The 26,409-nt window shown below is 44.8% G+C and overlaps 1 protein-coding gene across 1 annotated transcript; it reads left to right on the forward strand.

Moving 5' to 3' along the window:
- The first annotated feature begins 619 nt into the window (after nt 1-619).
- Nucleotides 620-26,104, forward strand: bmper (BMP binding endothelial regulator). The gene is made up of 15 exons (XM_035407373.1): nt 620-1,920; nt 3,546-3,631; nt 10,062-10,161; nt 12,826-12,908; nt 13,828-13,918; nt 14,263-14,345; nt 17,313-17,412; nt 18,208-18,317; nt 18,733-18,873; nt 19,286-19,390; nt 20,095-20,140; nt 20,812-21,138; nt 21,732-22,068; nt 24,086-24,216; nt 24,886-26,104. The coding sequence occupies exons 1-15, from the start codon at nt 1,800-1,802 to the stop codon at nt 25,065-25,067; spliced, it is 2,043 nt and encodes a 680-aa protein (XP_035263264.1). The 5' UTR covers nt 620-1,799; the 3' UTR covers nt 25,068-26,104.
- Nucleotides 26,105-26,409: the final 305 nt, after the last annotated feature.

Raw genomic sequence — 26,409 nt, forward strand, 5'->3', positions numbered from 1 at the left:
AACTAAACGCGTTATAATCACCTGTGCGGAGGAAATCGTGCGCACTCTTAATAGTGCTCTTTGGTGCCATCTAGTGACTGTCGTCACCGCAACTGATCAGTTGTAAATCAATGCTTGGTACCAACTTTCATCGCCGGTTGGTTTAGCGCAGTGCCCGAATGCAAGGCGTTTGCAGTAATGTTTCGAGTATTTTTAAAAAAACGTTGTAAGGGAGGAAAACGCTGTTTCCATTGCTGGCAATTAAATATAATAAAAATGGGTGGGCTCATAATTGTTGCTTTGAAGACACTCTTTTCTTTTCCACAATGTGACTCAAATGATGTAATGAAAAGTTTGTGACAGCAAAACAATTACTATTGTAAAAACACGAGACATGTTTGGGATTATACTTTAAAAGGGTGGTATTAAATACTTAGTTTCCTTTATATTAACTTTGAGATTTCAACATTTCTCCGCGTCTTTACCGAATGAGGCATTTTAACTACTAAACTACAAGTAATCCATCTGATATAAAACACAATTACAGAATAAATTAGTCTATCTGACTATAATTATATTTTTTTGTTCCGTGCACGCGCTCAACCTGGTCCATAGAGAACGAGGCTGCAAGTGGAAATATTTTGTTGCCGTCGTCAAAAATAATACAAATGAACCCTTTTAACACTAGAGGACACGGGGGCTAAAACGTTCTAACGTAGCCAACTATCTACATTATTTTGTTTCTTCCCAATTATAGCGTTTAAAAACCAGAGATTTACAGTAACGACGCGTGAAGTAGCCTGCGCGTTTTGTATTCAGGGTTGTTACTAGTGAAACAAGATACGACAGCATTAGGTAGGTGGATCTCCCTCGGAGGTATGTGTGTCTCGTTGTGCGGATGGTTTCATTACAAACGAGCAGTGGACAGCTGGGAACTGTGGGCCAGGTTGATCGCCAAATGAGCTGGATTATTAATCTCGCGGCAACCATTTAAATATTGAGGGGCCGATCTCTTCGTGGAAGTAGGAGGTTCCCCCTGTGGGAACGCTTAACTGGACCGGCGGCGTTTGTATTTCACTGGAATCATTCGGTGTCTTGGTTTTTTAAAGGTAGGACTTGGCGGCTTGATGCTTGCAATACTTTTGCTGCACCGAGGGAAACGGTACCTGTTTTGCTGGCCTGATTCGACATTCTGTCGATCGCCCTAACAGCGCAAGATCCCCGCAGCATCTTGGTATTGACTGGACGGTACATACACTTTGCACCTGGTGATCTTCGCAACAGATCTAACTTCTGCGTTTTGGAGGCAATGGCTTACACGAATACTTCTTTAAGGACAGCTTTATTGCGTTAATTTCATGTAGCCTATTTGTAAATTTTTTCAGGTTTTAATTATTTTGTACATTTAACATTTCTTTCATTATTTTTGCGAGCCCCTTGCTAAATGATTTTTAGCTGTCTATTGTTTTTTCGAAGTGGTTTTTTGCGTTGTTGGGGACATGGATCTAGTGAAAGGACTATCATTGGAATGAAGATTGTCGCCTGTCTGTCCACGCTGCTTTGTCATTATAATTTCCATGCGTCCGGTCTGTCGGCAGATTCCTGCGAGAGCGCCCGATGCTGTTTTGCATTTCGATAAAGTGAAGGTTAGGGGTGGCGAGACTGGTACTGAGTTGATGAGAGCACTTTCTTGGAAATTACCCACGTTTTTAAAACAATTTTACAACCACAAACATAAACAGAAAGGACGTGTTTTTCTTTATGTTTTTTTTTTGTTCCATTTTAAAATTTGGTAACATTTTTACCTGGATTGAATTAGGATGCTTCTATATTGCTGCCTAAACGTACTGGCTATGAGACTCGCCAACAAATTCACCTGTAGCTTTTTCTTCGCGCTTTTGTTGTTTCAAATGCCTCACTCCATCTCAACTTTAATTACCGGTAAGTATTATTATTATTATTATTATTATTATTATTATTATTATTATTATTATTATTAGTATTAGTATTAGTATTAGTATTATTATTATTATTATCATTATCTGTAATGTGTCAGCTATGCATTGGAAATATATCGGCTACTACAGTATAGGCCTATATACTATTGAACATATATAAACGGTTGCTTAGTTGTTTTGTTATTTAATGCGCGCGGCTGATGACAGGCTGAACTCCTGGTTGAAGGTTCAGGGATGTTTCGGTCGCCTAACGCTGTGATCTTTTAGAGGTCTACATTTCGCTCTGCCCACAGGGTGATTGAAACGGAGCTTAGTGAGCTGCAACATTTGCAATTGAATTGCCGTTTGAAAGCCACTAACCGTATTTATTTCAAATCGCCGACAAGGACGTTGCATCACATTGATTGCTGGAAACTCAAATAAACTCCTGTACACTGTGGGTTTAAGCAGCCGGTAGCGAGCCTGGAGCATATCATTATTCAAACAAGAACGTTTCACGCGGAGGGGGGAATTAACTTGATAGGAGTATCAACTGAATGCCATTACAATGGCTATAATCCTTTTGGATCAGATTTCTTTGCAAGTGGCTTGCTACCTGGTATTTTAAATATGCGGAGTATCGCCTATCAATTGTCCTCTTCACCTGCGCGAGAAGTGTTTTCTGTATAGTTAATTTAAGCAGGTATTTTATGAGGAATAACAAAGTAGCGGCGATAAAAAGGAGAGTGCTTTCAGGCACCTATCACGTCAAAAGCAGGTGGAGGCTGGTGTTATCCAATATTTATATGCGAACAACTAGGGCATTAAAAAGAGGAAAAGTCACCTCTGTTGGAGGCAAAAGTATTAGGTTTCCGACAGTCACCAAAGGCGGTACAGGTTTAATTAGACGCAAAGGCTGTAAATTTAATAGCAGTCCCCGAGTCTGAGGGGGGCAATTGGACCAGTTTTAATGGATATTCCACGGGGAATGTGTGAAATAAAGCAAGAAAAACAGAAAAATTGGCTAAATAAAAACGAAATTGAATTAATTCACGTGAAGCTGTGTATGTTGAGGCGGGCATGATGCGAGTCCTAGTTGTTTAAGTCAACAGCATGTAAACAGTAATTAATGTTTTCTCAGGCATTACTTTTAAAATAGCGCAATTAATCCCCATTCGGTATATCCGTCTCTGCTAATTTTTCTTGTCTTGAGAGTTTTAATTTGCGTCTGATTCAGGTGTTTCACTCCCATGGGAAGGAATTGAAACTTTCTAAAGCGTATGTTATTAATTACAAATATTTTGCAGTGCAGTTACATTTGCGGAAATATTTTTTCTTGGAGACGGTTGTTTTTACCGGCGTGCTTGAGTTTATTTTATTTCGCTCCTTTGTAGTTTTACTAACGGCACTTTCCATCTAAAACACTACTGCTGAATCAATTTACAAAAGACCGGTAATCCTTGTCAGAATACGAACCGTCTGATAGAGGCGCTTCATTTGATATCTCACTGTGTCATATTGAGGATACAGTAGGCTATATAGCGTAATCAGAAGAGATAGTTACATTAAAGAGCTCACTGATTTTTTTTTTTTTTTTTTTTTTTTTAATATTGTTTTTTCCCCCCGCAGGTACCGAAGCCAGCTGCGAAAACGAAGGGGAGGTGTTGCACATACCCAACATTACAGACAACCCCTGCATCACCTGCGTGTGTTTGGTGAGACAGGCTACTTTTATCAGTCATTGGAGACATACAGATATAGATGCTTGTGTTTACGCATTGACGACTTTAAGTTTTGCTATTCAAATGAATACTGAATGCATTGTTAGGACAGGCTACTGAGACCCTCGTCCAGATTGCTTCTACTCCACAGCTGATGGGTGTGATTAACTTCTTTTCAGCGCCGTTGCAGATAGTTAAATCAGAAAATAATCTCACTGTTGCTGCGCGTTAACTGTGTCCGCGGTCACGGGGTAGACTAAAAGACCATGTCCGCCGGCTACAAGTTATACACACGGAGTACAAATGGAGGGTTACTTTCTTTTTTAACCCCACGGCAGCGCTTCAAAAGAACGACACAGCACCCAGATTTAATTGTGTGATCACTCGTAGCTGTAGGCTATCGACTGTACTTTAAAACTCCTAGTCTCAGCAATGACTGCAAGTGTCCAGTCAATTTGCAAAGGTGTTGTAAACGGTGAGATGTTTTTTAAAAAGTGATTAAATAATGCAATTTTTACGAATTTTAGAGTTGAATCTTTAGAGGGGATTAAAAGATTCTTTGGAGTAGTTATGTGGTTGGCCTGTATCCCGAATGTACACTGAACTCATGAGTGAATGTTACAATGCATGATATTCCCAAAATGTGGTGTAAATCATGTGCTCAGCGAACAGCGGTGGTGATAGTTATCGCCTGGCATTTTTAGTGCGATTAACTATAGCTGTCTTCAGTACGCAGTCTGTTAAAATATTTCATGTTGTGGCCATGTGTCTAAATGATTGTAAGCTACGCGCAAACTATTCAGTCACTTAATTTACATTTACATCGTTATGATATACAGGATATAAAGGCAATGTTACGAGAATCATTGGATTTATCCAGAAAAATATGCGCTTTTATATTTTCCTATACCTCACGTGGTGCATCCTCTCTTTCCTGGTCTCATTTACTAACGTCGGTTTTGATCTGCCAAGTGCAAGGCTTCAGAAAGGTCACAGTTGGTCTGTACTCGCATTTTGTGCCAAAATACCAGAGTGTGTTGAAGGAAATACATTCATTTTGTGTTCATACGTTGCCATGTTTTCGTGGCAGCAACCGGGCCTACCACCCAGCAGCCAATGTCACTCATTTGCCGTCATCCTCCCTCTGTAATGGTCTCATCTGTCGGAAACTGAGATGGTAGAGTAGTGATTCTGTTTTGTTTTTCCACCCGCTTAATGTCTACCACCTCGTTTGACTTTCTGCAGTGGCAGCAGATAAGTCTCACAAAACACCTGTTGTGTTTTGTTTTAGTGATCTGCCATAACAGAAATGAGAACTCCTGTCTCTACTTATCAGTTTGCAAGCATACTGAAAATGAAAGGCCCATCCTTCACAAAAAAAGAAGCTTAGAGATTGGTCCCAATTGAGCAACTTTACTTATGTTGCATAAACAATAGCTAAACAGGATCTGCTTTCATCTTCTGTTTCAACACGTTTCTAAGGATATTTAGCAAGTGAATTTTAATCTGGACAGTTCACTTTTTCCTTCAGGCAACCTGTTCATTTTGATCTGGCATGTGTTTTATTTATTTTTTTTAATTAGTGCGCACACATTCCTCCCGATCTATTAGAAAGATACAGATTTGTTTTCAAAATTGTGGTGGTGGAGCAGCGGAAGTTGAAGCTGATTTTGATTCTGAGACGGTGCCAAAGAAAGGTCCCCTATCTGTCGTTGACTGCCTACACCGTGCGGTCCATCAGGGGGTGGGGGAGGGGTGCAGGAGGGCTGGCATTGGGTTGGCGGTATTTGCATGCGCGAGAGTTTCCTGGCGACAGAACACTCGTGGCATTAGAGCGCGTTGCAGTCCGAGTTCTGCGAGGGCTTTTGCGTTGGCCCCTGGACCGGCAGGATTACTTTAATGGAGGGGGCCGGCTCTCCGAATGTCCACTCAGGATTATCTCCTTCATCCTGCCAGAGATGGTCAGGACACTGGCGTCTCTCGTTCCAGATTCCTGGATCAGGCGTTTTCGAGGAGCATTCTGGCGAGCAACCAAAGATCCCAGAGATTTGGGCTGCAGGGGTCGTGACCTGTTTGTTTTTTGGCCCACTATGGAGGTTATGGAGGTGACAGTGAGGGGTCAGAGGTTAAGGACTCTGAGAGTAAGTGGATCTTACTGCTGAGTGCCCTTTTAAAGTTCTTCTTTCTGTCTGTGTCCCAAGGACAAAACTCAGAAATTTGTAACTGCCTCGTTGACATATGCGCTTTTTCCAAAGAACTAAAATTTTTCTTACTACCAGAAGTTCCTGTCAGTCATTTTGAAATTTTATTTCATTTTTTATTATACAGGGAAAAAGTTTCAAAGCATCTCATGCATGTATGTTTAAAAGCGCACTAGCATTCATATGAACTTGGGCTCAAGTTTTTATATAAAACCTGCTTGACTGCATGTTGTACTTTGCAAGGTTTGGAGGAAGTGAGAGGCTGGATAACAGCAGTAGATGATAGGGTAGCAATGGGAGATGACAGTGCAGTAATATACGTGTTCCATTCTTGTTGCTATTTTGCCTGTCCGCTGTATGTATTGTTTTGTTTTCGATGGCTTCTGCCCCAGGGTAGTACATTTTTGTGTTTTTTAAATTCATGCCTCAGTTTGTCTCTGTGTGTTCATAGCCTTATTTTGGCATGTACCACAGAAGCGCTACAGAGGCACGGGTTCATTTCCACAGGGAGACTGTCCTTTATAGTAACCCTGATTGAATCGACAGAAATAGAAAATGGAAGAATGGAGGAGAGAAAAGGCTAAACTGTCGCCATCTAGTGATGATACGTATTCAAAATGTAAACATTACGTATGGCACCTTTATTTCGCCACATCCTGTTCAGATTAGGATTTTGTGAGTTTCTAATCATCTGGCAGAATTCATTTTTACAGTTATTTTGCCCTGTGGGGTTATGGTCTCATGGTAATGTTTTCTATCATACCATGCATAAATGTCAGTAGAACAGAGGATTAGTGGCTTTCCTCATTTCTTGGTTTTGAACCCTTGTTAATGGTAGCATAATTGATCTTGCAGAAATTGTTTTGGTACAGTTCTGTCTTCTTCAGCAGAGAAATTTCTTAGCTGATATTTTGAAGACTGTGATGTGCTACTTTGAGATAATGGTAATGGCTCTCTAACTTTCAAAGAATTCAGGCAACAGCAGGAAAGAATGATGTTGCTATGTCAGTCTTGTGATGAGGTTACCATATCAGTCATCACACGATTGGAGTGACACATTGTCTTCCAGCTGGCACTGAGGCAACTGGCTCATTTTATTATTTTTGAAATGATAAACACTTTATGTCTGGCAGTCCTTATTTAATATTTGTAGTACTGTTATATATCTCGTTTTAATATTTTCTGGTAAAATTCTACAGTAAAACTGAATGTTTGTCCGCAGAGACAGTGACAGATGTACCAAGCAGTTGTCTGTGTGAACCTTACCGGTCAATGAGTGGTGCATCCTGCCTGACCGTTTTTCTGGAATAAGTATGTCCTGAATGTTCTCTGGGTGATCAGTGGACCCTCTGTGTTTTCAGTGTGTTCTTCCATCCACTGTCTTCATACAGCATCACTTGGCCCTGTGCCTCTGTGAAAGTGCATTCTGTGATCAGAGCTGTAATGTTGGTACAGCTGTCTGGTTGCTGCAGTCCTGCATGTTCTACCTGTCACCTATCCGGCTGGCCTCACCCGTACCTCTCATATCACCTGGCAGCCCCCTTTATCACCTGCCGTCGACTCCTCGTTAGATTGACGCGGTGTTGCCGCGGGGAGCACAGAGTGACGTGTGGGCAGGATGTTAAGCAGCGATCTGGTAGAGGTCACCTCCAGGATCATCACTGTCAGGAATCCAGGATGGAGTGACACCATCATTCCCGCGTTCCAGCGCTCCGCTTCCCCGACCCATTAGCCCAGAGCGGTGCCATTATCAGCTGCAGAGAGATTCCTGACACTGACAGAACTGCTCTCGGCTGCCTCTGCCGCTGATAATGAATTCTCTCTATTGACCGCAGCCAGCCTTTCTACGGCGGGATCGATGGGCTGGCCGCTTAACCCCCCCGCTGAAAGACAATACCCCCCCCCCTCGTCTCGTCACGTACCCATCCATCCGTTCGTCCGTCGGTCGGGCCCTGGCCGTGACCTTGGTGAGATCTGTGAGACGGGAGAGCTCCTGGTGTGGGCCCACAACTGAAGTATCCGATTATCATCCACAGCTCTGCCTCTCCCTCAGTCAGGGCGGTCGATGGCACTCTGGGCTCGGCCTGAACTGTCTGCCTCGGGCGCAGGAGGGCGAGGGGTAGAGATGTGTGTGGAGAGATGCAGACGGGCCCTTCTTTCCTGCTCTGCTGAGTTCAGCGGCATTTTTGGAGAAGTGTTATCGCTCACGCTCCAAATGCCTTTATGATGTCATCAGAAACCTCGTGGCAGCACGTGTGTGGCTGTGGAAGCGGCTTCTCGCGGTTCTGTTTTCTTTAAACCCGGTGTGTTTGTGACTGCGGTGGCCGAACATCTCGGAAGCACGCAGCTGTGTTAGGATTTGTGGCGTAAACATCCTGAGGGTGCTGAGGTTTTTGTGAATCGTCGGGTACGAGCGCTGTTCCTGTTTTACCTCTGCGCTTCCTAGGTCTGTGTCCAGGGCGCTTGAAAGGCCATGTCTGCATCACACAGGTGTAGCAGCTCCAGTGTCATTCCCTAGCTTTCCCAGGACACCAGGCCAGACCCTACGGTCTGCTCTGTACCGCCAATGTTGTTCTATGGTGGGGGACTCACTTCTTGGGTTGTCTTTGTTTAACCGCACCATAGACGTGAGGTCAAAAGGCCATATTCATAGCACAGCTAAACACGCTGTGATCGCACTGTATCCACTGATTTTAGTGCACTCAAGTGGGGTGAGTTGGCCCAAAAGAGGTTGTAAAATACGTGTCTCATCTATAGGCCTGGATAGTTGCCATATTAGGCACTTTCCCAGACACCTCCTGTAAGCCCTTGGGTCTTTCCACGAATGTCTTATCCTTTGGTTTTTGGGGTCACAAGGGGTGAACCCTCCCACTGTAAAAAATGTCTACAGGACTACTGTAAATCCTTTAGAATCCTGTAATGAACTGTCCCACTGGGAATATATGGACTGTGTCGGTCTTCTGCTGGTTTCCACACTAGTCTGTGTGAAGGCTGGATGAGGAGAGCAACGACTGCCAAACTTTTGATAGCATTTTGGTGAAATATCTGTTTTTTTCCACCTCATCAAAAACCAGCAAAACAACAAAATAGCATTTCATATACTCATATTTTACATCACGGGTAGGGGATTGCTTTCCTGTCAGACATTCAATACTGTAAAGTAAATCTCAAAAAAAAAGTATGCTGTATATGTTTAATGATGGTTTAGTTAATGCAGAGTAGCAATCTTTATACAAAACTCACATTAGGAAATATAATGACTTATCTCAACAATATTAACACTGGCTGCACTAATCCCTTACAAGTGATTTTAATACAGGTGACACAACACAGCCAAATTATATTGATGTTTCATGACCATTCAAAATTCACAATTTATGAGATCTTAGTATGAATTCAGCAATCAGTAGTGGCTACTTTAGAAAAGGCATTTGTTCATGATTTGTTAAGACTTTTATATATAGTGGTTCACTGTACTTGAAGCATTCCTATTACATGAACTGAGTAGACTCAGCTTTGCATAAGCCACCATAGCTTGATTAAAGAATGTTAGAAGGAGTTGTTCAGGTAAACACCTGTGAATATTTGAACACATTAAGTTGCTGAACTATTGGGGGTTACAGTGTTAAACTGAAATTCACGCTTTGCACACATACATGCATTCAGCTGCAAGTATGAGTGTTTGCAGCTGACTGCATGTGCGTGTGAATTGTTCTGTGAATTGTTTCATTAAAACATGGGTTTGGCTTGTGGAACAGATGATGAGTAACATGGCATTCCTCCATCATTTCTCTGCTTGTGAACCTGGGGCCTATTTCACAAAGCAGGATTACTCAGTTAGCTGAATAACTACTCTGAGTAAAAACCTGGAACAGCTCTTTTTACTTCAGTCCATGTTCCAGATTTTGGAGGGTCCTAGGTTTTACTCACTGCAGTTATCTAGCTAACTCAGTATATCTGATTTGTGATACAGGCCCCAGTGCTGTAACATTTCTGAAACACATTATGGGGATGCACTTTAGATTATATTTTTAATCTTTATAAATACACCATGTCACGATCTGGACGTAACCTAGATGTGTGGGAAACACTTGGTTTATTCCTACATTTTCAAAAAGTGTAACTGCTGATGTCATATGATTTGTGGTGTTGAGTCTGTCCACAAATAGAATCATCTCTACCCTCCCTACAAACTCTCACTGTCCTGTCTCTCCCTCCTTCAGGACAAGAAAGCAGACTGCAAGCAGGAGAAGTGCCCCCTGGTGGCGGAAGACTGCGCGCTGGTGGTCAAGCAGACCGGAGCCTGCTGTGAGCGATGCAAAGGTGAGACTCAGAGACCGGGTGGGCACGCTCAGGTGGGCACGCTCAGGTGGGCACGCTCAGGTAACTGGACGTGTTTGCAGAAGGTCACTGGTTCAAATGGCAGGTTGGGGAGTGCTGTTGTATGAAGCCCAGGACTCAAAATGCTTCAATGGGCACAAAGCCATGTTACTGCGTAATATGAAGAATATAAGCAATGTGAATATATTCAGAAAAATAAATGAATTGCAAATAATTTGCCTCCACCAAGATGTTTTACTCCCTGAAGGTTACTTAAGCGATCAGACTGATGAAGCAGAACAAAACCATAACTGTGAGGGTTTTGCATGTTTCTGTGTGTTTGGCTTAAATTGTATCAGTTCCATATTACCATCGCTTGGGAATGAATGGCATTTTTACCATTACTGCCACCCTGTGGGAAAATAATGTCATTACCAATGCCCCACGCATCCTCGCTGTGCTGGGGTTATTGGCGTTTGGCTTTTTGCTGATGATCCGTGGGGGGTACGGTGCTCATTGCTGAACTTGGACTAAGCCAGTGAGGTTGCAGTTGAAAGAGGCTGCAGGTCCAATATTTGCCTTACTTTAGGACAGCCTGTGACTTGGTTATGGGCTGCACTGCCATTGGACGAGAGCATGAAACATTGTCAGCGGGGCCTATTTAAGATCCTCTGTAATAAAGTGGCCTGAAGGCACTGTCTCTCTCGCGTACCACACACTTTTTCAGTGTTAAGCGGGGCATGCTAAGGCGCAGTTTAGGCGTAATCACTCATTCTGCTCCATAATTCAGACCAGTGAGGCCCGTGCTGGGGTGCGGAGCAGCCTGCGTTCGGATGCTCTGGCGCCAGACCTTGTGGTTCTGGGGCTCCTCCAGTATCAGCGAGTGCAGATCTGGATGGTTATTCCTGAAGCGCCGTTTCGTGGCTGCGAGCAGCTGCCTCTTTGCGGGGTACGGAAATAGAGCGTTTTTTACGAGCGCCTCACTCGGTTCAGCCCAGGATCTGGGCTGCAGAACGTGGGGGGGTGAGCGTGGGGGGGGGGGGTTATGCTTCAGCCGGGGTTGGCCCTGGAGGGGGCCCCGGCCTTTGTTTGCGGCTTCTTCTCTTTTTTTACGATCCAGAGTTTACTGAAAATGTGAGAACTACTCAGAAAGTCTCCACCAGCATTCTTTCCCCCACATGTTCTGTTTGTGGGCATTGTTACTACTTTCCTGATTCCTGGTTGGCTGCTTTTGGAGTACAGCAGTGCTTTTTCACTGTACCAAATTTACCCACTTGGAACTACAACAACAAATCACACTAAGGCATATACTTGCTACAAAGTTATATGATTAAACAAAGACATACACTCAGAATTACAACTAGAATTTTGTGTTGAAGTTACCATATGATATGGTAGTAATGCAGGTGATTTCATAGCTGAACACAGCTGGTAATTACTGCATACCAGCAGGTAAAAATAACGACCCGCAGTTTCTGCAATGAGGATTGTTACTGGGTAATTTCTTGGTAAATACCTGGTTATAAAATAAAACGCTCCTGGAAATGAAATAACTGCACTAAGGGGTCCCCCCACACCAGTTTCTCCTGGATGACTTATTATACATCAGCTTTTCACATCAGATATCTGTGCGGTGTTTTACTTCAGGGAGAAAGTGTCGTGTCTCAGCTGTTGATACCAGCTGCTATAACACCCTGATCCACCTCCTGCCAAATATCTGAAACTGAGCAGGGCTGGACCTGGTCCGTGCTTGGCTGGGAGACTTTGGGAAACCAGGTTGCTGTTGTAAGTGCTGTTTTTTAGTCAGTATTGTTGGGGGCATTCTTCCTCTTGTGCAGTTAAACCCAGTGTCTCTGTGTAATGATGGGACACTGTGCAGCCCATGTTACCGTCGCTGAAATGATGCAATTAACTGAGTTCTGACTCACTATGATCGATACCGACTCCATTGATTCCCCAGGTCATCTCAGGAAAGGAGAAATGAGTTATGAGTTGACTCTGCTGGTTAAATCAGGGTTAAACAATGATGAACAAAGCTGCAGAGCTCACTCTGTTTGCTAAATGGCTGTTCTGATATGAGCAGAGAAACTTCAGTAGCTGCAGTTGCACTGTGTACTGTAGAGCTCACAGAGTTACTGCAGATTCAGTAGGAAGCAAGCCAGCTCATGTGATGCTCGGGGAAGCGAGCCAAAGCCCGTGCAAACAAATTTCCAGCAGATTTGCAACACTTTGTCATGGTTAGGATCACTGAAGTTTCTTAATCCAAACAAGAAAATGTGCCTGAGCAAGACCATGTGTGGCTGAGTTTGTTTGTGAACAAGGGAAGTTGTCTAGGAGGAGGGTCAGTGTCAATGTCAGTGAAGTTCATCCCTCCTCGCTTGCCCAGGGGAAAGCCGGCGTTCATTAATCACTTTAGGACTGTGCCTGGTGCTGTTACTCTTCTGACAGGGACCTGTTCTGAACAGCAATCCCAAGCCATGAATCCACACATTCACAGATACACAGGCAATCAGTCAACTTTCTAACTTACTCTCGTGATGAATTAGCCTGTAGGTATCCAAGTGATGAACCCAGTTGCATACATACACACGGACAATTCGTTTTTCAAGGGAGCATTAGAATAAGATGTGTTTGCAGTGCTAACTGGTCCTCTTTGTGTATCTGCAGGCTGCCATCTGGATGGAAAGGCCTACAACAGCTCCAGCACATGGAGCACCACCACCAAACCCTGCACCACCCGCAGGTGCCAGGTACGCCACCTCGAACCTGTTATTACAAGTCATTCTCTCTCACTCATTCTCTCTCTCTCTCTCTCTCTCTCTCTCTCTCTCCCTCTCTCACTCATTCTCTCTCTCTCTCTCTCTCTCCCTCTCTCTCTCACTCATTCTCTCTCTCTCTCTCTCCCTCCCTCTTTATCTCACCCGTGGTAGAAAGAAGCACCTGCTGATAGTTTTCGTGATTTCCAGAGGATGCAGTTCCATGCACGACTGCTTGCACAGCTGGATATTTACCTAATTCAATAAGCAGGTCCTTAAATGCTTCTCCAGTGTGTTCAACCGCATGGGTCATGAACCCACAACCCTCAGGTCTCGAGCCAATTTTTCCTTTACACCACTAATCAATGTTGTCAGAGAGGAGAGCTAAGGAAATGAGGTGAAGGGGGAAAGATGAAAAGACGGAGTTGGCGAAGAGAGGAAGAGATGGGGAGTGAGAGTGAAATCACCAGTTGATTTATGGCTTGATGTCGTTGAGACAAGAGCCAGAGGGATGGGAGCCCGAGGGTCACGTCTTCCCATCTGCTTGGATGTGAGGGAATGGTGTGCAGGTGCACATTTGGTGCTGGACCCACAAACCAACAGTGCTGAGGACTGTCATCTATAAAGCTCCTCTACGATTAATACACGCCGCTCTACTTTAATAAGCAGTCGTAAATTATCACCTAATTCAGAAAGATAAAACGGCAAACGGAGAAGAGATTGAGTGGAAATACGTGGGATTGTGATCTCACAAGCAGGAATAATTCCAGAAGTAAAATGAGTTTTCTGTTTGCTTCATATGTGTGGGATTGGCCTGCAGTTCCTCAGCTGCTCAGCACATGGACATATAGATCATGATCTCGGTCACGCTGACCACAAATAATTTCCTATTTCCCGTTTCCTGTTTTCACAGGAAGGTGTCATCACTGAAGCGGAGGTACAGTGTGTGGTCCACTGTAAGAACCCAAAGATTCACCCCAAAAAATGCTGCCCCTCCTGCCCTGGTGAGTGTGGGAAATTAAGCCCATGTGAATCCCCGATATGTGTCATTTGTTTTTGAAAAAAATAAGCTTAGTAGCATCTCAATATTATGTAATTATTTATATAATTTACATTATTTTCATAATTTAGACTGGCAGAGCACATACCCTGATACATTTAAGATTACAATGCAAAAAAAGGTTTCTGGCGTCTCTATTTGAGTTAAAAAACGTCTGACACCAACCCAACTTTTTGTTGGCGTTTTGCATGTTGGATGAGGGTGGGGCCCGGACAGAGTGTTGCAGTAACTCAAGCTCCAGGCTGAATGGAGGATGTAGCCAGTGACCTTCTGCTGCTATTGTTTTAGGCTGCATCTTCGAAGGCCGATTGTACAAAGAGAGGGAGGAGTTTCATCCTGAAGGACAGCCGTGTGTCAGATGCTCATGTACAGTGAGTATCATCCTGTGCCCCTCCCACCCACATCAGAGAACCAGCAAATCATCTCCCGTCAAACAAGTCTCGACCAATCATCTCTCAGAGTGTTCTCATGTGTCCTGCTTCGCTTGGTGACCTTGCTACAGCCATTCATCCATTCCTCTCTTTCCTCTCCCCAAAACCAGTCAGGAATAGGGGAAAAACCTATGTCAGCTGTGATATTGCCAGTGCTGAACCAACAGCTTTCAGCAACATTGCATGACGTGCTTCTTTGAGCCATGAAGGAAAGGCTTGGTCTAAATCACAGAAGGGCCCTGTAGGCCAAACACCTAATAAGCTTTCCTGCAGACCGCAACTTTTCCTAACACCACCCTTCACAAATTCCCCTATTCCCGCCCACCCCAAAAAATATCATTTACAGTTGGCAAATAAATATATTAATGACATCAGCAGCCTCCCAGGGGTGTTTCGAGTGGATTTGCTGGGACAGAAGGCTGTCTAGACGGCCTGGTCCCAGGTCCTGAATGTAGTCCAGGCTTCTGTCATGGCCATGCACTCCAACACTTGACTAGCAGTACCTGGCTCTCTCAGGTTATAAAGGAAGGGTCTTCTCTGTGCCAAACTGACCCAAAAAAAGCACCCTCCACCCAGACATGCCCCCCTCCACCCCCTCATCTGTACAAGGCACTCTTATTAATAATATGCAGTGTGCTGCACAAACTAACTGCTGCTACTACTACTACTACCACTACTGTTATTATTACTATAATGAAGAAAAAGAAGAAGAAGAAGAATGACATAAAAAACCTCCAGTTAAAAAACATTTCCTTCCCCTCCAAAGTGCTGATGTTGTTTTAGGTTTCAGTATTACAATATTCTTTATTAAATTATTATTTATATGCTATAGATAAATGACGGGCTGGTTACAGGGATAATCTTTGACAGCAATATCACTCCTGGGACTAATGTCTGCAGTCTTCTGGTTTCACTGCATTTTTTTCTAGGTTTTCCAGTGAGTGCTGGGTTAGTGCTGGATTATTCTGCCTATGTCACTCACATTCATATTAGACACTTTGCCATTAATGACATTAATCTCCCGTTTCCTGTATTTTCTCTGGCTAAGACAGGTGCTGGTTGGAGTTCTATTTAAATCAGTGCCACTGATATCTCCTATTCCTTCACACAGTTCCTACTCTTACTCTTTCACACACAGTTCCCACTTCTTACTCCTACACACACAGTTTCCTCTTTGCTCTTCAGAAAGGAAAGCTTTAATGAAGAGCATGCAGTGTAGTCCATAAGTATTTGGACAGTGATACACTTTTTGTTGTTTTGGCACTGTGCTCCAACACATTGGATTTGAAATTAAAACAATTGAATATGGGGTTAAAGTGCAGACTGTCTGCTTTAATTTGCGGGTATTTACATCCGGGTAAACCATGTAGGAAATGCAGCCCTTCATTCATTGTTTTGTTTCAAATCAAATGAATAGATGCGAAAAAACAAAAATGCTGTCACTGTCCAAATACTTATGGACTGCACTATATCTGTAAAACTCAAAGGAATTCCTTAGTTTCCCAGTCATCCTATGATCACTTTAATGTATCGCCTTATTTTGTATTAATCATTACGAGAATAATGAAGTGGAATCTCTTAATGTCATAAATCAAGTGAGCCTGGCTGTCTCTAATAAAGCCTCCCCCCCCCCGCCACCCTTACTTCCCGTGGCTGGACGCGTCCCCCGAACACTTCCAGATTGTGTGCAATGCAGATGTTAACGCTCACACTGGCTCACACCAATTCTACCATCTAGCACTCATGTGGCAAGCATTGCCCTTTATAAACCCCCAAAAACACGCATTCCAGGCGTGCACTTTGTGTGCTCTATTAGTGGGACAACTTTTTTATTTGACGATGTTGTCCGGCAGGTCTTATCTGTTTGTCAAAAGAAGGGGAGGGGCGGAAGTGGGCTGGTTATGCCAGTTCGCCGTCACACAATGAAAAAAATCCTGCCATGCATCTTTCTCATGCACCTCTCCATCTGTCTGTCCATCACCCTCCATAATCCCTTCCCTTCTACCAGCCCTCTCCCAACTGTAGCTACCCATCACCATGTCAAAATCTCATCCCAGCTAACACAGAATATTCTCTCTGTGTTCCTCGAATGGTTTGTCAGTGTTACAACACTGCCACTACATGGCAGAAACATTGTGAGAACATTTTGCGGAATACACACTTTTCTCTGTCTGCTCCCCACTCTCTCCATCTCCATCTGTATCTCCTTCACTGACCCCACCATCCTTTTATGACCAAGCTTTCAAAGCATTTTTATTGTAATCTCTATGTATGTCAACCAGTGAGATCTACTGGAGGAGGAAAGCTGTGTTATCGTCACCATTAGCGTTTGCTGGTATCGACTGGTGGACTTGAGGGGTTCTCGTCAGTGGAGCCGGTGCCTGGAACACAGTGACCTCGCTGCTGGAGTTAAACTTGTGGCAGAGCTAAAACTAACAAACGGACTGGTCTTACTCACAGCTTTCTGGTAGCACAGTGTTATGGTATTTTTCGGTTAAAGCTGCCAAGGACATTAAGTGCTTGTGTATCTCCCAACATAAATCAAGGGGAGGTGGCTTGTGTTGCAAACTGCACTGTGGTGACTGTCAGACACATGAAAATTGTATTATAAACACAGGCTCAGGCTACACTGTGCTGACGGCCTGTCTACTGTGTCACTCTAAACCTCAAACATTCTATTTATGCAGGGATGACTCATGGATCCACTTTGGTTAACACCTGGAGTTCTTGATTACATTCTTAACTTTGATTCTCTCTCTCTCTCTCTCTCTCTCTACCTCCCTCCCTCTCTCTCTCTATCTCACACTCTCTCTCACTCTCTCCCTCTCTCTTGTTCTTGCTCACTCTCTCTCTCACTGTTCCTCTCTCTCTCTCTCATGTTTAAAAAAGCTATTGTGTGTGTTTCAGGGAGGCAGAACACTGTGCATGAAGGAGGTTTGCCCTGTGCTCTCCTGCCCCTCCTTCCTGAGCCACACCCCACCCGGACAGTGCTGCCCCAAGTGCCTAGGTAACCCTGGCAACCCTCTACCTGCCTCTGTGACTTTGCCCACCTAAGCTGTGTTCCTTCATGTATTTTAATGATACAAGTTCACGTTTCCTGTTTACCAGCCACACCCGCACACCAGGCATTCTGTGGCTATAGTGCATGCATGCCACCAACTCACTCGCTTGCAAGCCAGTGGAATACCATAGATTTCACATATTGCTGCAGGAGAGAGTTAGCGCAGAGGTGGAGAGGTGCATCTCTCACTGCTGATAGCTGGTGAGCTGAGTTCTCCTGCTGGGTCACTGGGAGATGCAGTGGTACCTTGAGGACCCCTGGCTGGCCTACACTCACCCTGGCGGGTTAGGGCCAGTTGTATTCTCCCACTTTGGATTCCCTGGTCATAGTTAAATACCTACACAGCCAAGGCCAAAGTTTGAAAGTTTGAGCCTGTCACCATAGAGCCCAGCCTGTACTTGTGGTGAGCACCTTTACAGAAGCACGAGGCATTCATCCCAGCTACGAGAACTCAGCATTCTGTACAAAGGGCAAGGGGGTCCTCTCCAGATTTCGCAGGTTCCCACAGTCCTGACCTTTTATGCAGCTGCGGCCTTTATCGAGACAGGGCTTCTTGAGAATCTTTCAGTAAAAGCGGTCTTAAGAGCACAATAAACGGGACAGGAGTTACTCACCTAACAAGCTGACAAGAACCCCCTCAAAACTAAGAGGCGCTCTTGAAAGTAACCCTCGCCTTTACGGAACGAGGAATCCTATGTATGTCAATCACACGCTTGTGTTTTATTTTGGGTTTTGTGACAGGCCAGAGGAAGGTGTTTGATCTGTCGTTGGGAAGCTGCCTGTTTCACAGCGAGGTTTATGAGAACGGAACTTCTTTCAAGTACGACAACTGCACCTCGTGCACCTGCAAGGTGAGACACAGTCGGGAGGCCATCAAAAGGGCCTTTGGCGCCAGGCTCCCTTCGCACGTCAATAACAGCCTTTCTGCTTCACAGCCTTACTCTGTACACGCCTCCGTTTGATTGGCCCATTTCTTTGCATGTAAACTGTGGATTGGCTCTGGTTGGTTAGTTCTTTTTCACAGGATATCTTCTGTATTGTGACCCCTCCAGCATGGCACATCAGTTATCGCCAGTTTTTTTGTGTAACTTTTTTTGTGAAATGTGTAATCCTTCTGCTCAGAGGGTATATCTGTCAGGCTTTGTGCTGTGCAGAATATGCTTAATTTGTCCTACAATGGCAAAATGGCTACATATGAACAAGTGGCCCAGAATCCTAGCACCATGAACACACCTCTCACCCATCTTCTTTTCTTCCATTACCCAGGATTCCACCGTGGTGTGTAAGAAGAGGTGCTCAAGGCCTGGAAGTTGCCACGACGACAGGGAGCAGTGCTGTGATGAGTGTCTGTCATACATTAAGGTGGAGGACATCAAGTACTGTCGAGTCAGGAACAAGATCTACAGGGTGAGAGGAGGACCCAGACTCCAGACTTACGTCTGCTCAAACTGTGACATGCTTCTGCATGTGCATGCTTCTATTAACATTATTCACTTCTTCATGCTTCATGTTTACGTGTATATTCATGTATGTGGTCATTTCTGTGCAACAAAGCTTCTTATTTAACACCACACTATGGACTGCACCACAGTCTCCCCTATAATGTTTTTAAAATGTGTGGATGTATACAAAGCAACATGATGGAGATAACAGTACCTATGTGCTTCTCATGAATAGGTTGCAGATGCTGTCTGTGTATTCCTTATGAGTACATTTAGTGTCTGTATGCTGCTAATGAATAAGTTGAGGAGAGGTTAATACTGTGTGGGTTGCATGTGAGTAAGCTGTGGAGAGATAACTCTGTCTGTCTGTGTGACAGGAAGGGGAAATGTGGTCATCGGTGAACTGCACACTGTGCGCCTGCGTCAATGGCAACGTGGAGTGCCAGCAGAAACAGTGTGTGCCCATCACAAGCTGTCCCTCGGTGAGTGGCCTACAGATAAGGGCTCGGTGCCTTTCCTCTTCACTTTCCTCACTCATCCGCCATGGCCTGAATTTAGTTCAAATCTGTCCTTAACCTCGACTCAATTAAATGTGTTACTTTCCTCCATGCAAATAGTTCAGCTGTTATATGCCTCTTTAAAAAGAAAGAACACTATCTCATTTTAGATTTATGGGTTGTCACCAAAACCGAGACCATGGTGTGAGTCATACACTGCGTCATTAATATTTATATCTTTCTTGCTAAGTGTTTAAAGTGTTTTTTTAGCAGTGATGTCACCGTTTCTCATGTTGTCCTTCCAGTTAGGAGACTGACAGGATCCAAACCAGACCCCTTTTCCACCCCTGTCCTTGTACCTTTATGATTCTGACAAAAGAAATATGTTTTGAGTGACGGAAGGAAAGTAGCTTGTGCTTTAGACCCTGGGAAGCAATCTCGCAATCTCTGGAGGGGAGAACTTCAAACAATGAGAGCCCTTTGTATTCTGTGGAGGGATGGGGGGGGGGGCTGGGGTGTAATGCTGGCCTGGGGGTTGGTAATGTGGGGGGTAAAAAGGCTCTCTGATGTACACCTCTAAGGGAAGTTGAAACAACTCCCCTGTCTGTTGACCATCTCTAGTTTCACAGATGCAGTTTGAATGCTCTTCCTCTTGTCTGACTATCTGTCTGTCTGTCTGTTCCCTGCAGAACAAAATACTCAACCGCACTGGCTGCTGCCCTGTTTGCACTGAAAGTGAGTAAGTTATGTATTTTCATTTTTAAATGAGCATGTTATTGTTCCTCCCTCGCGCACCACACCCAAGGTGTATTTGGCAGCTTGTAGAAACTGATCTTGGATCAGATGCATTTTTACACAAAATCGTTGGGGTGAGGATTTTGGGTGGCCAAGCTCAGCTTGAATCTGTTGCCGAGGGCAAGGAGTACCTTGGATATTCAGAAGGAGAATCCCATCGCAGTTGCTAAAGAAGGAATTACTGCTGGCTCTTCAAGCTGTAGAGCTATAGTCTATAAAGCCCTGTCAATCACCCAAAGCCCTGCCAATCACTGAACACAGAAAGTGAGTGGGTGGGCAGGGGTGTTGTGTGTGAGGTTTTGGCTCAAGGTGCAGATTGTGTGACAGGATAACACCAGTGTGAGTGCTGACATTAAAATGCCTGTGTGAGTGTTGTTGTTAAGCTTTGAGTTTTTTTGTTTTTGAATGAGGCAATGAGTGAGTGAATGCCCTCATATGTTTGCTTGCATGTGCGTGTGTGTGTGTGTGTGTGTGTGCGCCTGCCTGTGTGTGCCTGTATGTGTGCGTGCATGTGTGTCCACGCATGTGTGTGTTTGCATGTGCGTGTGTGTGTGTGCATGTTGATATAACAGTGCATGTGTGTCCTGACCGTGTCTCTCCTTCTCCACCAGAGCCTGGGGTGTGCACTGTTTTTGGGGACCCGCACTACAACACATTCGACGGGCGCACCTTTAACTTCCAGGGCACGTGCCAGTACGTGCTCACCAAAGACTGCTCCCCCGCGGCCAGCTTCCAGGTGCTGGTGAAGAACGACGCGCGGCGAACGCGCTCCTTCTCCTGGACCAAGTCTGTGGAGCTGCTGACCGCTGGCCACAGCTTCAGCCTGCACCAGCACCTGACCGTCCGGCAGAACGGCAGCCGCATCGCCCTGCCCTACCACGGCCTCGGCGTGCACATCGACCTGGACGGCTACCTGCTGAAGCTCAGCACCAGCGCAGGTGAGCTGGGCTTTAGGGCGGGGCTTTAGGGTGGGGCAGGATGGGGTGGGGCTTTGGGGTGGGGCTTTAGGGTGGGGCGGGATGGGGTGGGGCTTTAGGGTGGGGCGGGATGGGGCGGGGCTTTAGGCTGGGCCTGGGTGTGGCAGGTGGGCCAATGTGGAATTCTCACTCCCTGACCGTAGAACAAGTCCTGACATGTCTGCAGTTTTTTTGTGCATTTGTCCCCAATAGCCTTCATTTCTCTTAAATCCAATACAGATGCATAATTCCTGGCTATATGCAGAAACAAAGAATTCCCACAGACAGAAGTGTTAGGTGCTCAGTATTTGGAAATACTCTAGTGTTCATTACTCAGTGTTGAGTGCAAAGTATATAGTGTTTAGTGTTGGGTTCTCAGTGTTAATGGGTCAGTATTACATACTGTACTCAGGGTTAGGTGCTCAGGGTTTAGTGTTCAGTGTCATGGTCTTTAGGAGTGCTCAGTGTTGGGTTCTCAGTGTTAATGGGGTTGTGTTATGTATACGGTACTCAGTGTTTAAGTCCTGGGTGTTTAGGGAGCCTGTGCTTAGCTGTGCCTGTGTGTGTGGCCGCAGGGCTGGAGATCACGTGGGACGGGGACAGTTTTGTGGAGGTGGTGGCCGCGCCCCGTCTGAGGGGCAAGCTGTGCGGCCTGTGCGGCAACTACAACGGCCACAAGAGGGACGACGCCATCGGCCGCGACGGCCTCTTCAAGTTCGACGTGGACGAGCTGGCCGAGACGTGGCGGGTGGAGAGCAACGAGGTGTGCGGCCTGCCGCGCAGGAAGCCGCCCTCCATCCTCTGCCCCGGCTCCGTCAAGGTCAAGTTCCGCGCCCACCGGGAGTGCCACAAGCTCAAGTCCTGGGAGTTCCACAAGTGCCACTCCGTCGTGGACTTCACCTCCTTCTACAGGTGTGTGTTTGTGTGTGTATCTGTTTATCTGTGCGTGTGTGTGTGTGTGTGTGTGTGTGTGTGTGTGCGTGTGTGTGTGTATCTGTGTATCTGTGCGTGTGTGTGTGCATGTGTGTGTGTGTTTGTGTCTGTGTATCTGTGTGTGTGTGTGTGTGTAAGAGAGAGACTGTGAGTGTGTTTCCTAAACTATAATTCTATAAAGCCTCAATGGCCAACACAAAGACAATGGGAAAATTCCATAGAAAAAAATGTGATTGCATGGTGCAAAACCAAAACCCAGAAACATATGATATAACATACCTGCAGCATTATTCTAGCATGGTGGGCTGCTGTTGAAACTCCCACAGACAAATGAGGTCATGGTGCGAATCAACAGGTTTGTGGTCTATTAAATATGCATTACACTGCCAATGTAATATTTTGGTAAATGTCAGCAGTTGGATCATTGTTTTAGCGTGACATCACAGCAGGATTCAAGGAATGTTAGTCATCAGACGAGAACACGGCCTGTCCGCCTCCCAGCGCTCTTTTCGGTTCAGTCCCGGGTCGTCTGACCGTCCTCAACCTGCTACCAGAACATTCCGGCTGCATTCCTCCCGGCCCTTTACGAAAAAGCTGGGCGTTGCTCTAACCCACTTTACCGCATAAAGCAACAACAGCCAGATGGCGGGGTGTTGTGAACGGGGGGGGGGGGGGGAGCACACCACTGACGCTCCATCAGAATGACACGCGTAAGAATTCCCTGCATTTTCCGCAGCTCTGGGAAAGGGACGGACGGCCGGCCCTGGAGCAGGATCAGGGACTGTGATCAAATGAAAGCACCGCCATAAATTGGGTGGGGGTTGTGAAAATCATTAACAGTGCATCTGTCTCTGCTGGCTGAAACAGAATGAGAACCATCTCCTCCCTAGTCTCTCTCTCTCCCTCTCTCACTCATTCTCTCTCTCTCTCTTTCCCTCTCTCACTCATTCTCTCTCTCGCTCTCACTCTCACACACTCTATTTCTCTCAAGCACATTCATACCCATAATTACTACCTTTGCTTTACTGGCATTTCGCAGACACTCTTTCCATAGCAACTCACATTGCAAACAAGGGCAACGATCAGGGGTAAAAGTGCAGTGATTCCCCGGAGGGGAAAAGTTTACTACAAAAGAGACAGCAAATGCCCTCTCCACTGACCAGACACACAGTGACAGCAAGAAAGAAAAATGGGATGGAGAAAAGAGAAATTGGGCCTGAAAACGATAGACTAGATGAAAGGATGAAAGCGTAATGTTCAGGTCAGTGCGTGGGTTTGAGGAGGAGAGTGTAGCTGATGTAATCAGAGCAGGAAGGAAAATCTCCAGATGAGTGATGATGCCTTAGCTTCAACAGCTTTATAGTCCAGATGGGAAACATCCCTAACCCCCACAGAGAGAGAGAGAGGACTGAAGTTATAGGAGACATATTGCCTGTTGTAATTCATATAAAAATAAAGGTTATGTGTGTGTGTGTGTGCGCGTGTGCGTGTGCGTGTGCATACATGTGCATTCGCGTGTATACAAGAATACTAGTCTCCTGGCTCAGTGATGTTACTGGGTGAACATTTTTGCCTTTGACTAGACATTCCAGTGACAGCTTTGCACTGTCTGGAGCAGCTGTACTACCCGGAATGAAACTTTCTCGTAATTTTAAATGATGCCACTAGATGGAGACAGTGCTACACTGGAAAACTGTTGTGAGAGCCTCGGCTGATATTTGCTCCTTATTTACATACTCCATCTAATTTCAGGAAGGTACAAGTTACTATGGCAGTTAGCCTGCCATGTTTGAGTCTATGTTTATGCATCCCATTTATCCCAGATTGCATAGACTCAATCAGTGTATATTCAGTGAAATTAAAGATGTAGTGAGTTGGCCTGCTTGCAGCTCTGCTGTTGGGAAGGTGGTACTGTCTGTGGTTAATCCATGTCTTAGTGTCTGTGGTTGGTGCGTCTCTCAGTGTTTGAGTTCTCTCTCGCTGTTTGTCCCCTCAGGTCTTGTGTCACAGACATGTGTGAGTGTCCCATTCACAAGAACTGCTACTGTGAGTCCTTCATTGCCTACAGCCGGGCCTGTGAGCGGGAGGGGGCGCTAGTGCACTGGAGGCCAGAACAGACCTGCGTGGGTGAGGGACAGCTCACCTGACCAATTAAAATACATAGATGTAGCCAATCACAACACTTTATATGAACACAATTTATTGAAAGCATTACTGAACAAAGGGTTGGTGTCTGGTTTTTGATAACATAGATATCATGTTTTTCCCAACTAGTCCACTTTGGATTTTGTCATTTGAAAGACTTCTTTACACAATATTACTTCACTATGTAATCTATGAATTATTGTATTCAATTACATGTTCTGATTGCAGTGAAATTGGGAAGGGTAAAATGGTCAATCTCTTTAATTTTTTACTGGAAATGTTTACCAATATCAATCATCACATAATTGCAATATTACATCACGTGAAATCAATCGCCGGTTGCTCTCGTTCAAAGCAGCCAGTAGGGCTGTATTGCCAAATACCACCAACTGCAGGTAACCTGGTTAAGTACCAGAGTACCAGAAAATTGTAGGTGCTAGCACACTGTATATTGCAAAGCAGACTCAGCCACTACACTGTACAAATGAATCTGATATACATTTTCTTAAATATCACACATAATGTTCTTAGTGCTGGTCTTTATTGCTATAAAAGTCTATTTTTGAGAGATCACTGTGATGCACAGTAAGACATATGGGCTGAAGAAGTCTGACCCAATTTTCCTTTGCTTCCCCCCTGCCCTCCCTCCAGCCACCCAGTGCAGGCATGGTGCAGTGTATGACACGTGCGGACCGGGCTGCACCAAAACCTGCGACAACTGGAACGAGATCGGACCGTGCCATAAACCCTGCGTGGCCGGCTGCCACTGTCCCGCAAACCTGGTGCTGTTCCAGGGTCGCTGCATCAAACCCACCTTGTGCCCGGGGCGGTGACATTAACTGCCCCGAGGTGGGAGGAGCCGGGTAGTTAGCGGGGGTACTTGTGAGAGGAGAGGGGAGGGGGTGTGGGAGCAGCTCACAGACCAGTCACAGACAATGAAGGATGTTGAGACCAAAGGGAATCTGCATGCAGCGCGGCAGACTTGGACTGCAATGCTGTTAACATGGCCGCTGCATTATTGGGATGTCTCTAGAGTACGAGGCTTCCTGAGTGCCTGTCTGGGCTCCTCCCCCTTCACTTCTGCTCCTGCTGATGGCATGAGCTGGCGGGAAACTGCATTCCCCACCCTCAGGCACTCCTTGCTCACTCATGGGGGACTGCAGTACCACTGCCCACCACCAGGAGGCACAACGGATCAATGAAGATGGGACTCTGGGGAGGACCTGTACCTTTAAGAGGAGAGAAGACATGATGCTGGCTGCATATTTTTAGATCAAATGAAAACAATGAAAAAGAATATAGGAGCTTGCGGTCATCATGTCAGAAAATACACACTTGGAATATGAGTGAACATTCTGAAACGTGACCTCACTAAATGTAATACTGTAAACTAGTGAGATTTGTATAGAGATTTTCAGACAACTTCATTTTGTATTAATATTATTTTTGTTGAAATTTAATTTATATATAGAAAATTTGTCACAATGTAGCAAGAGCCAAAATCAAATTTAATTTTGTTAAAATGATTTAAAGGGAAGAAAGCTATGTATGTATTTGTTTGTTTTTACTGCATTCTGCCTAAGAGAAGAGACCGCTGAATTTGACTCCAGTGTTGCAATGGCCTCGAATATGTACTGTATTTTGGAATGCATGGTGTACAGTCAAGTCTATTTCTGACCTGAAGGTGTTCTGTTGTGTATGTGTGTATATATATATATATGTATATGTGTGTGTATATACATATATATTTATGTATGTACTATATATGTATATATATATATATATATATATATATATATATTTCACTTGTCTTTGTAAGTAATTATTTAAGAGCAACATATATTCTTTTCATGAAACTTCATTGTTGTGAGTTTGCTGTGTACTGTGCTGTTCCTGAAATGAATTTACACATGATTCTATAGCTAAAAATAATAACTAAGAACAAATAGACCAGTGCTTACTTTTATGGTTATCGTGGGCTGCAGTAACTTCCTATTTCTTGTGGAAAGGGGAAAGATTAAATGAGCAAATTATTTATCATTCATTCATAATGTCCAACTACACCTATGGACACGTCTGTGAGGGCAGGCGTTCACATATCAGTGCAACATTAATCCACGCATCATTCCAAAACAAAGCAAAAGGCATATCATAAAGGTGAGTAAATGAGCAACA

Source organism: Anguilla anguilla, chromosome 1, assembly GCF_013347855.1.
Source record: "Anguilla anguilla isolate fAngAng1 chromosome 1, fAngAng1.pri, whole genome shotgun sequence".
Lineage (NCBI taxonomy): Eukaryota > Metazoa > Chordata > Actinopteri > Anguilliformes > Anguillidae > Anguilla > Anguilla anguilla.